At 34.1% G+C, this 12,447-nt stretch overlaps 2 protein-coding genes across 2 annotated transcripts; both read right to left on the reverse strand.

Moving 5' to 3' along the window:
- Positions 1-206: 206 nt before the first annotated feature.
- Positions 207-2,472, reverse strand: LOC145102880 (uncharacterized protein At4g08330, chloroplastic-like). The gene is made up of 2 exons (XM_079040421.1): positions 2,196-2,472; positions 207-754 (listed from the first exon to the last, which is right to left on the reverse strand). The coding sequence occupies exons 1-2, from the start codon at positions 2,276-2,278 to the stop codon at positions 355-357; spliced, it is 483 nt and encodes a 160-aa protein (XP_078896547.1). The 5' UTR covers positions 2,279-2,472; the 3' UTR covers positions 207-354.
- Positions 2,473-4,476: 2,004 nt separating this feature from the next.
- On the reverse strand, positions 4,477-6,699 carry LOC145102957 (receptor homology region, transmembrane domain- and RING domain-containing protein 2-like). The gene is made up of 4 exons (XM_079040519.1): positions 6,328-6,699; positions 5,782-6,006; positions 5,270-5,671; positions 4,477-5,191 (listed from the first exon to the last, which is right to left on the reverse strand). Exons 1-4 carry the CDS (start codon positions 6,449-6,451, stop codon positions 4,686-4,688), a joined length of 1,257 nt encoding a protein of 418 aa, XP_078896645.1. The 5' UTR covers positions 6,452-6,699; the 3' UTR covers positions 4,477-4,685.
- Between the last annotated feature and the right edge of the window lie 5,748 nt (positions 6,700-12,447).

The raw sequence follows: 12,447 nt of genomic DNA on the forward strand, positions 1-12,447 counted from the left end.
ACGTTGTGGTCATTTTCACTCGTTATTTTTGATCAAACTGTATAAAGACATTAGGAAAATGATCTTTTTCTATAATCATTCATAACAAAAACATTTTTTTCCCATTATCAGTTGAATACAAGATCTTAAACCGATCCTATATGACAAGAATGAAACGTTTTTTGCATGATTCAAAACTTACACATTAACCTTTTACACGTTTAGAGTAAAGAAAGGCTCACAAACAAAATAATAATATTAATAATACATGTGTATTTATATATAAATATATATACTATTGGACATATGAAGCTCTACAATCAACTAACCCACAAAACAACTCCCATGATATTGATCGATATGAAGCTACTATCATCACATGACAAGTGAAAGACCAGCTTCCATTGATGAAGACGGTTGCACAGCTCGGATTCTAACATCATATTTTCTGTATGAAGAAATTTCACTCCCCGAGGCCGAATCTGATCCATCTGCTACAAGGGGGTATGATGAGGTAGTGTCATCATAAGCATTACCAATGTGATTATTACATTTTCGGCACATAAGTTTGGTTTTTTTACGGAATAGACCCCAAAAGTGTTTTGAGATGAAGTATGGTACGCATTTGAACTCTTCTACTTGAGTGAATCTACTTTCATCGATTGAGAAGAATGATATTTTTCCTGTTTTTATGGATTTACCGTATTTCGAACCGATTGTTGCCGTATTGCGTGCGGATGAACTTAGGTTCAAGTCGTATCCGCAAGACCCGCATCTGCACCATTCAATTATGGAATGTTAATTCCAGACACAAGGGTAAAATGGTCATTTGCTTACTAGTATCAGAGTTAAATGGGATGAACATCAAATTTGTGACTTCACATTTCTATTTATTTGGTAAAAGAAGACCTCATGGCACCAACAAAGACACTGCCATTTCAAGCCATAGAACTGGACCCCTCCAATCCCTTTGACTATGGGAGATGTAAAAACACTTTTTTTCTTTAAAAAACAAATTATATCTTTAACTTATGTAAGTTATTCTTGTACAATGTAAACAACCCTCCTTACAAATAGATAATGGTATAAAGAGTTTATAATCATATTAACTAAGATCAAATTTGTTGTCCAAAGTATTTTACTAGTGTCTATGTCTCTACAGTACAAACATAACATGCAGTTTTCAACCTAATTATAATCAATCCAACCAATCTCTCCACAATATTGACCTCTAAAAGTATTGTTACCATTTGCTGCTTTTTCATTATTTCAATCAAAAAAGATCCAAACACTACAGCATACGAACTGAAATTCCATGTTTGTGAAATTAAAATGGATGAAATTCTAGAAGATAGAAGTAGCTAACAGTATAGAGGTTTTTTTTTCCTGATTTTCTGACATGGAATCATCAATTGACAGATAGCGTTCATATCTAGCTTACCAAAATAAGTTCTATCCCTATTATTTTGTAAGTCCATTAAGTCAAAAAGAAACAACACCTAAATTGCTATTTCTTTGAGTGTCAGAAAGTTGGAATGAGGCATCAAAATAGGACCATATGTTCAAGCTGGAAAACGACTGTTATCAATTCACCAAATTGACAATAATTGCCATGAGATAGAAACAGACTTCAAGTTTGATGAATTCACCAATAACCCGTTTGGCATACCTATCTTCAGGGTTTTTATCCCTCCGCCATTAATACTTATTATCTGAACTCTGAACATCTATATAACTTTTAGTCAACCCACCATTTGAGAATTTTGTGAGTGCACTATAAATCGTGGTACAAATGGAGGACACTACTGTATATGCTTTTATATAATCAAAGAAAATGCTTTTATGATTTCTTCAGCATCTGCCTACTATGCAAATTTTCAATTGGATAAGGGAATTTATTGGACGTCTACTAAGAACCTAGAATCAAATAATCATAAGCGGAAGAAGATAATCGAATCAAAAGGTATATCCGAACACCATTGAGCAGAGGTGGACTCATCAATAGTGACATCGGCGACACCCAAACCAAACCAAACAAACTATGATCAAAGTTCATTCCATAAATCACAGTAATTTTCAAACAGGAAGCTTCGAATTAATCCTAACTATTACGATAGCGACAATGTAACTTGACTCTGCAAATCAACGGCAATAAGATAACCAACTAAAAGGCATGAAATTTGATGATTATACTAGAAAAAAGAAGGAAGAGGGACCTGTAAGTGACGTCACGCTGAGAAGAAGCAGCAAATGAGGCGTTATGATGAGATTTGTTCAGATAACCATTGGAGATTTCCATATATAAGAAGAACCCTACTTTTGAAATTATTAGACGGAGGATCGGAGGGCGGCGGAAAGCAGCGGAGGAGTGGTGGTGGATCGATCCGGTGCCTGTAAATGTTACCGTTCCGGAAGATTCGAAGCGAAGGCAACTGCTTACTGCTGCAGTTGGGAAAAATGGGCAAATGGGAGCGTGAAAGGAGACCGAGTTGTATTGTATTTGTATGTGGTGGGTCCATGGGCCGCATTGATTGATTTGTCAAACATGATGAGGTTTATTTTATTAAGGTGACACTCCACATGTCATTGTTTTTTTTTTGGGATTTGTGGTGGGAAGATTAATTTTACAGAAATAGTCCATCAGGTATATATGTATCTATCTTTTTTGTCTGAATTTTGGAAAATTGATACCATTTTCAAATCCAGCACTTTTGGTCCCTGCAATCCTTAGGGTGCGTTTTGTTCGCAGGAAAGGAATGGAATTCGAGGGAAAAAGATTCCAATTCCCTCGAATTCACCACCATCGCAGCCACCATCATCGTCACCACTGTAAAAATTTTACTGTTTTTATAATTTATATAATGTATTTTTACATATAAGTTAGAAAACAAGGTAAAATTAAGCAAAATAGGCAAAAAAGGTAATTATGTCATTTTACATGAATTCCAATTTCATTTCCTGCGAACCAAACAGATTCTGGAATTAATTCTAATTCCATTTCCTGCCAACCAAATAGCATATAGAATTAGATTCAAATTCCTGACAGATTCATTTTCGAATTCCAATTCAAATTCCTCCAGCAACATTCTGCGAACCAAACAACATCTTATTGTTTGTCCATGTCCCTCCGTTAGAACCCATCATGTGCCTTGTACACAAGGGCTTTTTAGTCTTTTCCAACCCCTCTCTCACTCACACCCTAATGTATATATTATGAACCCATAAACAATTTGCAGCCTTTTCTTTTTAGTCTTTTTCTATGTATGATTAATATAAATGGTGCTGATCATACGAAATGAAAATGATGAACGTTTTGGCGTCAGCTGATGCTTTATTATCCTTATTAAAACCCTCCAATTACATGAATAATTTAACTACGGTTTTCATGTTGTTGGGCGCTTTCATCAAGGAAATCATGAATTTTATTTGGTTTTCATTATTGATTCCCTGGTTTTTGTTCCTATACACAAAACTCATATACATGTTTAAGTATGGCATTTTATTGCAGCCATCCACCTATGAGAAGCAAACAAGAAACATGGTGGGAAGACGTCAAGTGTATATTGGAACAAAAAAAAACCAAAGCAAATTCTTGATTCTATAGGATGTTGAGGCAACCATTGACTGTTGGAAACACTTCGATTGAAATGCATTGAATCACATAATTGTTTTTGGTTGCTTATAGAAAACCCTTACAACTATATAACACATCAAAGAAACGATTTAAAAATTAAACAAATAATGAATCAAAATGTTTTTGGGAACCAAAATATAGATGAATACTTCAACTATATACAACTGTAAGTGTAAAAAATTATAAAGGGGACCATGATTTAGTGTTAAAAATATACAAAAAGGAAGACGTTCCGAGTCACACTAGAATGTCCACTAAACATTTCCTTTAAGAGGAATGTATATTTTTAAGGGAAGGATATTAACTTTAGCTTAGGAAGCCATTGGTTTTAAATTTTGCCATGATTACGTAGCGAATGGCATCAACATGTAAAGGGGAGAAAGGGTGGAATATACTAAAAAGCCCTTGTGTGTAGCATGGGATGGGTTCTAATGGAGGGCCATGAATGGTCACGGTGGACCAAAAATGTTGGATTTGGAAACCATGAGGATGATTTGCATCAATCTCGTAAAACTTGGACCAAAATGCATATAAATGCATACATGAAGGACCATTTCTGTAATTTACTCTTAAACATATTTCATGTCAAAGTTAGGTATTACTGTTTTAAACTTTTAATATTGTGATTTTGTTTTTCTTATTGATTGTGATTATGCGGGGTCGAGGCGTGATATATTCGCTTATACTTACACCATTTTAATTTCTTGGTTTTTTGGACTTATATCTCAAGGGCTTGCGTCATAGTGAACAAGTTTATTTTACTTTTATTTATTTTTTCCAACTCTTATCATTTTTGGATGAGGATTTGGCTTTCATATAATAGGCCTGATCACCATGAGTATTTGAGTATGAGACGTGATACATAAAAAAAAACTAATTTATCCACATAAGATACAACACCCTTACAACTATTATGTAAACAAACACCCAAACATTGCGTGAAACCCAAATATCAAATGAAAGCAAAACCAAACCAAAAACAGTATATACAGGCAAGAATGAGAAGCCATTTAATTTGGTGATACGTTAGCAGACTATGAACAATACACCTTTTTTCTACTTCACGACATAGTCAACATTGTAGGGGGGACTGAACTGCAGACTCTCTTTGAAGCAGAGACTGTGCCTGCTGACTCGAAGACCGAATGTAGCTCGATGAACCATTACCTGAATTCGAATAATACGCCATATAAATCGAATTCAGAGGCGATAATGAAGGGCTGGCAAATGAATTGGAGTTAAAATGAGAGCCACGAGAAGATCTATATGAAGAAGATGCATTTCTCATGTCTAATGAGCTTTGAGCTGAACTCGGGTAACGCGATTCATGATAACTCGGGAAAGATTGTCGAGGGGTGTACGATAGTGATGTAGGCGAGCGCCCTATTTGCATCGGTCTTGATGACCTGGCAGATGATGACATGGATGTTGATGCCACGGAAGCGGGTGGGGATGATAGTAAGGGTGTGCGTTCGGTGGCTGGTGGATCGGGTGTGGCGGTGTTGGCGTCACGCTTGCAAACGGGGCAAAATGTTCTCCATGATGTCAGCCATGCATCCACACAAATCATATGAAATTCTGTCAAAATCCAAGATTAAAACATATGATTATTAATGCTTATCGATTTATACAATTAGCATGGGTAAGAAAACATACTGTGGCTGCAAGGCAGGATTCTAATCTTATCTCCGACATTATAATCATCAAGGCATATAGCACATGTTGCAGAAGTGCAATTATCTTCCAAATCTTCAGTAAATTCAAGGCTCGGCATTGCCTTCACTAACTGGCTGCTCATCCCATGGTATTCCCGAACACGGCCTCGGGGGCGATTTCGTCTTATTCGATGCCTGCGGACAAAACAACAACTTGCGACTACTGCTGACATGGCAAGTAATGAAATGAATGACACGGCCATAATTGACCATGCTGAGTTCTCGTAGCTTTCGACAAACAATACTTTAATTTCCTTGACACCAACATATTCTTGGAGTTTTAATCCTGTTGATTGTGAAACAAATACAACGTGTATATGTATACCACCGGGATCTCTCATCACTGCAGTTTCAATGAGCTGTAATTAGATTATTAATCAATTGACTATCTGATCCTGATTATGATTCTATAATTCACAATTATTAGAAAAACATATAGGGAAAGGGGTATACTTGGGAACAAATTGCTGTCTTCATCGTTATAAACAATTGCTGCTTTGAATCCTGCAGCCTGTGCTCTTCGGATTTTATCCACAAATTCACATCCTCCTTTGATTATTAGTAAATACCCGGAGTTGATGCTGTCTTTAGTTAAAGTATTAGTCAAGGGTGAGCAAGCATCAACTGGGGATGCCAGGAATATCGTTCCATGTTCTCCAGACCCTGTCACAGGTCGCCCTGAAAAAGAAAAGATTCAATCTTTTTACTTAATGAATGTTCAAGAAAAGTAGAATGATTTAATAATAGAAAAGCAATATGTTTGACACTCAAAGTCAAATTATAGAATCTTTGTAGGATGCAATTTACATTTTACAGTAGCAGAAGATATTAGATCGAAATTTATAAATTATGTTAAGTACTTTTAAAGCTCGGGACTTTTGGAATTAATGTAGCATAACTATTTGATCGATTGAATTTCAATTCAACAGTTTCTATAAGAAATCATTTACTCGATTTAACAAAAAAAAAAAAAAAAAAAAAAAAAAGAAAAGAACTCACCAAAGTTAGCTGGAACAGATTTGAACGACAAGCTGATATTATTCCCGATCAAGAGAATATTAGCAAAGGCCCCAGAAGCCGTTAAACAAGAAAAGGCACATAACAAGACGCAAAGATTCAACATCTCTTCTGAATCAAAAAACCCACATAACCCCTAAGATCTTATACCACTGAATCTTTGGTTATCCAACCAGATAGAGGGAAACTAGAATCGGATAGCAACGTCAGATTCCATACTCATAGATAGATATCTAATCTATTCGGGCATGTTATAGTTTAGGGTATTCTGTGGTATTCGAGGCTAATGAGTAATGAGAAAGTTTGAGTCCGTGGATGACTCTTTAGTCGAATCGAAAGATTCGGAGTTGAATTATACATGTCAATTCTATTTTATATTTATCAATTGGGTATTTGGATTTTAGTGATGACCGATCAGTGATGAACGAACCGTGAAAATGGAGTGAGCCGCCGCCATTCGCCCATAGGTTGTTCTTGGGCCAGGTGGGCTCTAGATCTTTCGGTTTATGTGCTAGATCTTTTCGTTTAAGAGACATTTTATAGACAAGAGCATTGAATCAAAAGTTTTTAATTGGGTATTTCTTTATGTGCTAGATCTTTTCGTTTAAGAGACATTTTATAAACAAGAGCATTGAATCAAAACTTTTTAATTGGGTATTTTTTTTAACGGCAAAAATACTATGAAACAACATTAACAAAAATACAAGGCAAATTGGGAGCTATCCCACGGTAATAATCTATCTTTCATGATTCTCCTTTTTATCCACTAAAAGGAGGTAGTTTTAATTTCACATAAAATGAAATTATAATTTATGAATATACTCTTGAAAATCTTGTTGTCCCTATACCACTATAAAACTCATATGAAAGCCAAGAGAATCACTCAAAGTATGTTTCTTTTATCTTTTTTATATGCATTCCTCTTCTGAGTAGTTTAAAAACATATCTTCGTAACCATATCAGTTGTGAACTCATGACTCCACATATTAAGAAGAGCAATTACTTCTTTAGCCGTCGAACACCTGGTAGGTGGTTCTCCGTCACCTCATAACTGTGGCATAAAGGGCAAAGCGTGGATCTGATTTGAGAACTTCTCACTGCTAAATTCTCCAATGTTGGTAAACAACCAACCTTGTTCTCCAAAATAACACATTTTCTCTATTGGTAGTCAACTTGTTCCGGTAAGTATGAAAATCTAAATGCTCAAGAGTGTGACAATCGATGAGCTTTTTGATGGAAGAAACCATGAAAATCCTGTCATCTTCGAGGCCCCACTCCCAACCTTCATTAGTTCTGTAAAACATGTTTCTAAGATCTATATTTCCAAGTTAAGTGTGTTATTGATGTTGATGTGTCCCCTATGTCCCTCTCCTATCTGCAGCAGTTAAGCGACAAACCACAAGTTTTCCATCCGGGCCATGAATGGATTTAACCATATCATGCTATAGAGATCCTTCTTTTTTCCTAAACCGTCACCACCATTTTGAGAGCATAGCTAGGTCAAGTGATTGAAGGATTTCAATTATGAGACCTCGATTAATATTTGAGTTTAAGACCTTCCATAATCTGTGCGGTTTTTCTTATATATATATATATATATATATATATATATATATATATATATATATATATATATATATATATATATATATATGGGTTAGGATTAAATGTTAACAGTAAATATTGTGTGAATGTATAACTGAATCTGGACATTTGGATTAAAAAATCAGGTGGTTAAGAATTGATCATGATTTTATTAATTTCTAATTTAAATTTTAACATAAATGACTGATAATAACGTTATTAAGGACAATTGAGTCATTCTTCATTCTATTTTAAAAATGGAAGTCAACATTTTATATGCTTACACCCTGATTTTTTCTTTCCATCACCTAATATCATTCCATGTTAGTAGAACGTTGATGATTTATCATATGAATATACAATTTTCCCAAAAAAATCAATTATCCAGTATAAAAGACAGCATGACCCCACTTCTTTAAACCTGATACACATATAAGAAGAAGAAATGGATGAGTTAGAATTAAAGGAAATAATAGACTCCAAACTCAAGAATTCAATAACCAGATGCCTTTCAAGCTCAAGATTCAAAAGCACAACAATTGTGTCACTCATAATTGAATAATGAGATGCCTTTTAGACTTAAGAATTGTCGACGAAGATTATTTTGTCGCTCCCTCACAAGCAGGTTTTCATTTTTTATTTTTTGTGACTTGTTCTTTTAGAATGCAAGAAAAAAAAAGTATTAAGTTCAGGGGTTTATAAAGATTTATTTTTTGAATTCCAACATTAGTTTGGTCAATAATATGATTGCTCCTCGTTGCATAGTATAAATGGGGATTTCTGATAGATAGGTTTAGTATCATATATTCTTGTAGAATGTATATGTATTCGTGGAGAATGACATACAAATATTGTTTGCTCTATTAAAAGCAGATGATGGAATACGATTATGCCAAAATAAGTGTTTCTAACAAGTTTTCATGAAATATGTAAAAGCAAGATTTCATGATTGTGTAAGAATTGAAGTGTTAGTATGGTGATTTCTTTTATTGTGTTGGGCTTATTTACTAAAGTATTCTTTAAGACTTCATGGTTTTGAGTGAATGGTTTAGTACCATGAATTTTAAAAATACAAAAAAAAAATTGTAACAAAAAACCAATTCTTTTAGAATGTACGAGTGTAATAAAAGTGTATTATGATAACGTTTCAAAGAATAATTATGATGTAATACACTTTTTGTTGGCCCAACATGTAAATTTATCAGTCAAGAAGATCACATTGTTAAACATGTTGCAGAGTGATGATTCTTGCATAATATACTTTAAAATGGCAAAAAAGATGTCCAACAAATTGAAAAATGGTTTTGAATAACATACAAAACCAAACTAATTAAGACTTTTGTGTTTATAACAAAGTACATGATTTGTGAATTGATTCCAAATCTCATAAAATCTTTTGCTCTCTGCAATTTCAGATAGAAACAAGTCTTCCTTATTTTTACATCTTTTTCACAAGTGACATATCATTTGATCCTAATATTAGTCGGTTAATAGATTGTACAACCGCCTTCTCGAATTATGGTTTATTTTCGACTATGAAATTCTTTAAACATTCATCATCGCCTTTGACTTTCACACTTTTGGATATTCCTGGTATATACAAAAAAATATTAAGAATATTCTTCAAGAATATGTTTATACATTAAATTATAAAATATACAAGCCAGTCACATTATGCATTTTGTAAAGATAAATTCTCATAAATTATTGTACATCAACTTAATTACACAAACATACATATCAATTCTTTGAGAGCATGTTTCTTAAAATCATAATTGGCATAAAAATACATGAGAATGAATAAGAAATGTCAAAAAATACCTAGCTTTGAAACATTTTTGTATTTCTTGATTTTATACAAACATGTGGATCACACATTCAAATTGGGATTCTATAATCTCTTCAAACATTATGATGGAAAAATCGATACTTAAAATCTATGGTAAGATAACATATAAATTACAAATATTATTAAAGAATTTGTTTAGGGAGAAAATTTGTGAAACGATTATTAACAAATACTTCTTATGAAAAAAATCCTTGAACCTATAATTATTTTGATATAAATGATTATTTTACCAGAATGAGATACTAATATTACAATAAACAGCCTTTCAAAATGTCATTCATAATATAATAATTAGAAAAAAAAAGCAAAGATTCTTTAAGAATATGTCTAGGGATACAAAATCACTGAACCCATCGTTAACAAATAATCTGAAGGGAAAAACAAAATCCGTGAATCAACTTATCGAAGAATATTACAAACAAAATCTTATTCATTAAAACACAAGATCTATTTAGATGAGGAAAGAGAAGAAACTAATTCAGTACATATCGGTGAAGATTACTAAAATAGAAAATCGATTTATAAATTGGAAATAAGTCAATGGTTTATTGAAAATCGATTTGCAGATTAGAGATCACATTGAAAACTCCTATTCACAAAAATCTCTAATCGATTTATATGAGAAAATATAAGAAACAATATTACCCGAAACGAAATCATAACCTACGATTATCACAAAACAAAATCATGCAAGAATCATATCATATCACAAACAAAAATCATATATGTTCTTGAAAAATGATTTATAAATTAGAGAAGACTGATTATGATGTTTCTTGAAATCAATTCACATACCGGAGAAAATTGATGATGAAGAAAGAGAAGACCGTAAACCAGTAACATGATTATAGCTAATTTAGGAGGATAGATAAATCTGATTAAATGATATATATGTTAGTTTACTATAATGCCCCTATAAAACGATTGGTCCAGAATTGACCATACATTCACACAATAAATAATGTCTATACATGAACCTAACTCATATATATATATATATATATATATATATATATATATATATATATATATATATATATATATATATATAGCACTAAAGGCTTTCTAGTTTATTGATGAAATTTGTGGGAGCCTTGTAGAGAAAGAACATGTACGATCCCAAGTTCCCAAGAACCTCTTTACAAAGCACTAATCTCCCTCCGACATAGAGACATTGGCTGAAAGTTTATTCTGAAACTTTTCAATTAGAGCTATTCAGTTTGACATTCTCGACATACCTCCACCAACTAACATTCCAAGGTAATAGAAAGGGAGAGTCCCTTCCTCACAACCTAAATTTTCAGTTAGAGCTCTTAAGTCCCTTCCTCACAACAAAAATCAGTCGATCAGATTTATAACGAATTAATTATGACAGTTTAAAATGAAGTAAAATTTATGAACATTACAGAAACATCAACAAATCTACTTCCTCATGTTTAGGGTTGTAATTCGGTTAATCATGTCCAAATAAGGTGTTTCCGAAGTTTAAAAATTGAGAAAAAAACATTGATGTAACACCCCGTTTCGAAGACAAACCCTAAAATCCGAAGATGTGTTTTAAGTATTATTTTATTCCAATATATGTATATAATTAAATAAAAAGTTTAGTGAAGAGAGCGTAATTGGCATTATAATTTGTTGTAGAGGTCTAAAGAGTGCTTTCGGGGTTAGTAGTGTAAGAATATTTGAACATATGCCTAAAGGATAATGAATTGGGTTCGTTTTGTAGCTTTTGGACTTATATTGAAAATTATTTTGTAGAGGAGGGGCTATTTGGGTAAATTTGGATTTAATTTGAAAGAAAAAGAGAAGGAAGGGCTGAATATGTCATAATTGAGATTTTGGGGGTTAAAAGGGTAAATTCTGGATTGGCTTTGCAAAGAATCTCGAAAGCTAAGGGGTGTTTGGTAAAATGTGGGACTTAAATTGGAAGATTTATGAAATGTCGAGGGCTGAATGGTAACTTAGGGATTTATTTTGAAAAGATTATGTATGGGAGGGGTTGGAAGCGTCAAATCCATATGAAGTTGCAAGGGATATGATTTTAACCCGTCACCCTCCAAGCGCCTCCACATATAAGGGATAAACCCTAACCCTAGTTGGTCATCTTCCAACCGCTAACCCCATTCCATTCCAGCCGGCGCCGCCACTCCTACTGTCAAGGTCACAAAGCACCGATCGAATGCCACCGTGGTTACCGCCGGAGAAACCGAGATAGCTGAAGACCGACGTCGTGACAAGTGTTGTTGCCATTCCCGGAAACACCTCATCTCTTCTTCTGTTCTATCACCATTCTCACCGCCGGTATCACGCAAGGACCGTCTCATCTCCGTTGTTTTGTTGTTAGTGAAACGACAAGCTACGAAGCCGATGTCCAGCCGTGGGCAGTATAGGTTTATGATAGCATGGCCCGTTGCTGCTGTTCCAGATGGCGGATAACCGCCACCTCCCTGCCATATTATTCTTCTTTTCCTTCTTTGTTTCTGTTTCGGTGCTGCGTCACTACTGTGGGTCCGACGACTATTCTACTGCCGCTTTTCCGTTCGATGGCCTCACGCAACCACATGGGTGGCCGAGATTGGTGCGTTTTTGGCGATGGATATGCATGTTCTGGTGTTATGTGCGTGTTTATTTCCAATGAAGTGTTTTATGTGGTGTTTGATGGCTGA

This window comes from Lactuca serriola, chromosome 1 (assembly GCF_051521515.1).
Source record: "Lactuca serriola cultivar US96UC23 chromosome 1, Lser_US96UC23_V15, whole genome shotgun sequence".
In the NCBI taxonomy this organism is placed as follows: domain Eukaryota; kingdom Viridiplantae; phylum Streptophyta; class Magnoliopsida; order Asterales; family Asteraceae; genus Lactuca; species Lactuca serriola.

Excerpts from the sequence above, each read along its gene's own strand:
- LOC145102880 (XM_079040421.1), bottom strand. The coding sequence starts at position 2,278 with ATGGAAATCTCCAATGGTTATCTGAACAAATCTCATCATAACGCCTCA. Across the intron at positions 755-2,195 it reads CAGCGTGACGTCACTTACAG|ATGCGGGTCTTGCGGATACG; the intron begins GTCCCTCTTCCT and ends TGAATGGTGCAG.
- LOC145102957 (XM_079040519.1), bottom strand. The coding sequence starts at position 6,451 with ATGTTGAATCTTTGCGTCTTGTTATGTGCCTTTTCTTGTTTAACGGCT. Across the intron at positions 6,007-6,327 it reads ATCTGTTCCAGCTAACTTTG|GGCGACCTGTGACAGGGTCT; the intron begins GTGAGTTCTTTT and ends TTTCTTTTTCAG. Across the intron at positions 5,672-5,781 it reads AGACAGCAATTTGTTCCCAA|TGATGAGAGATCCCGGTGGT; the intron begins GTATACCCCTTT and ends TTGAAACTGCAG.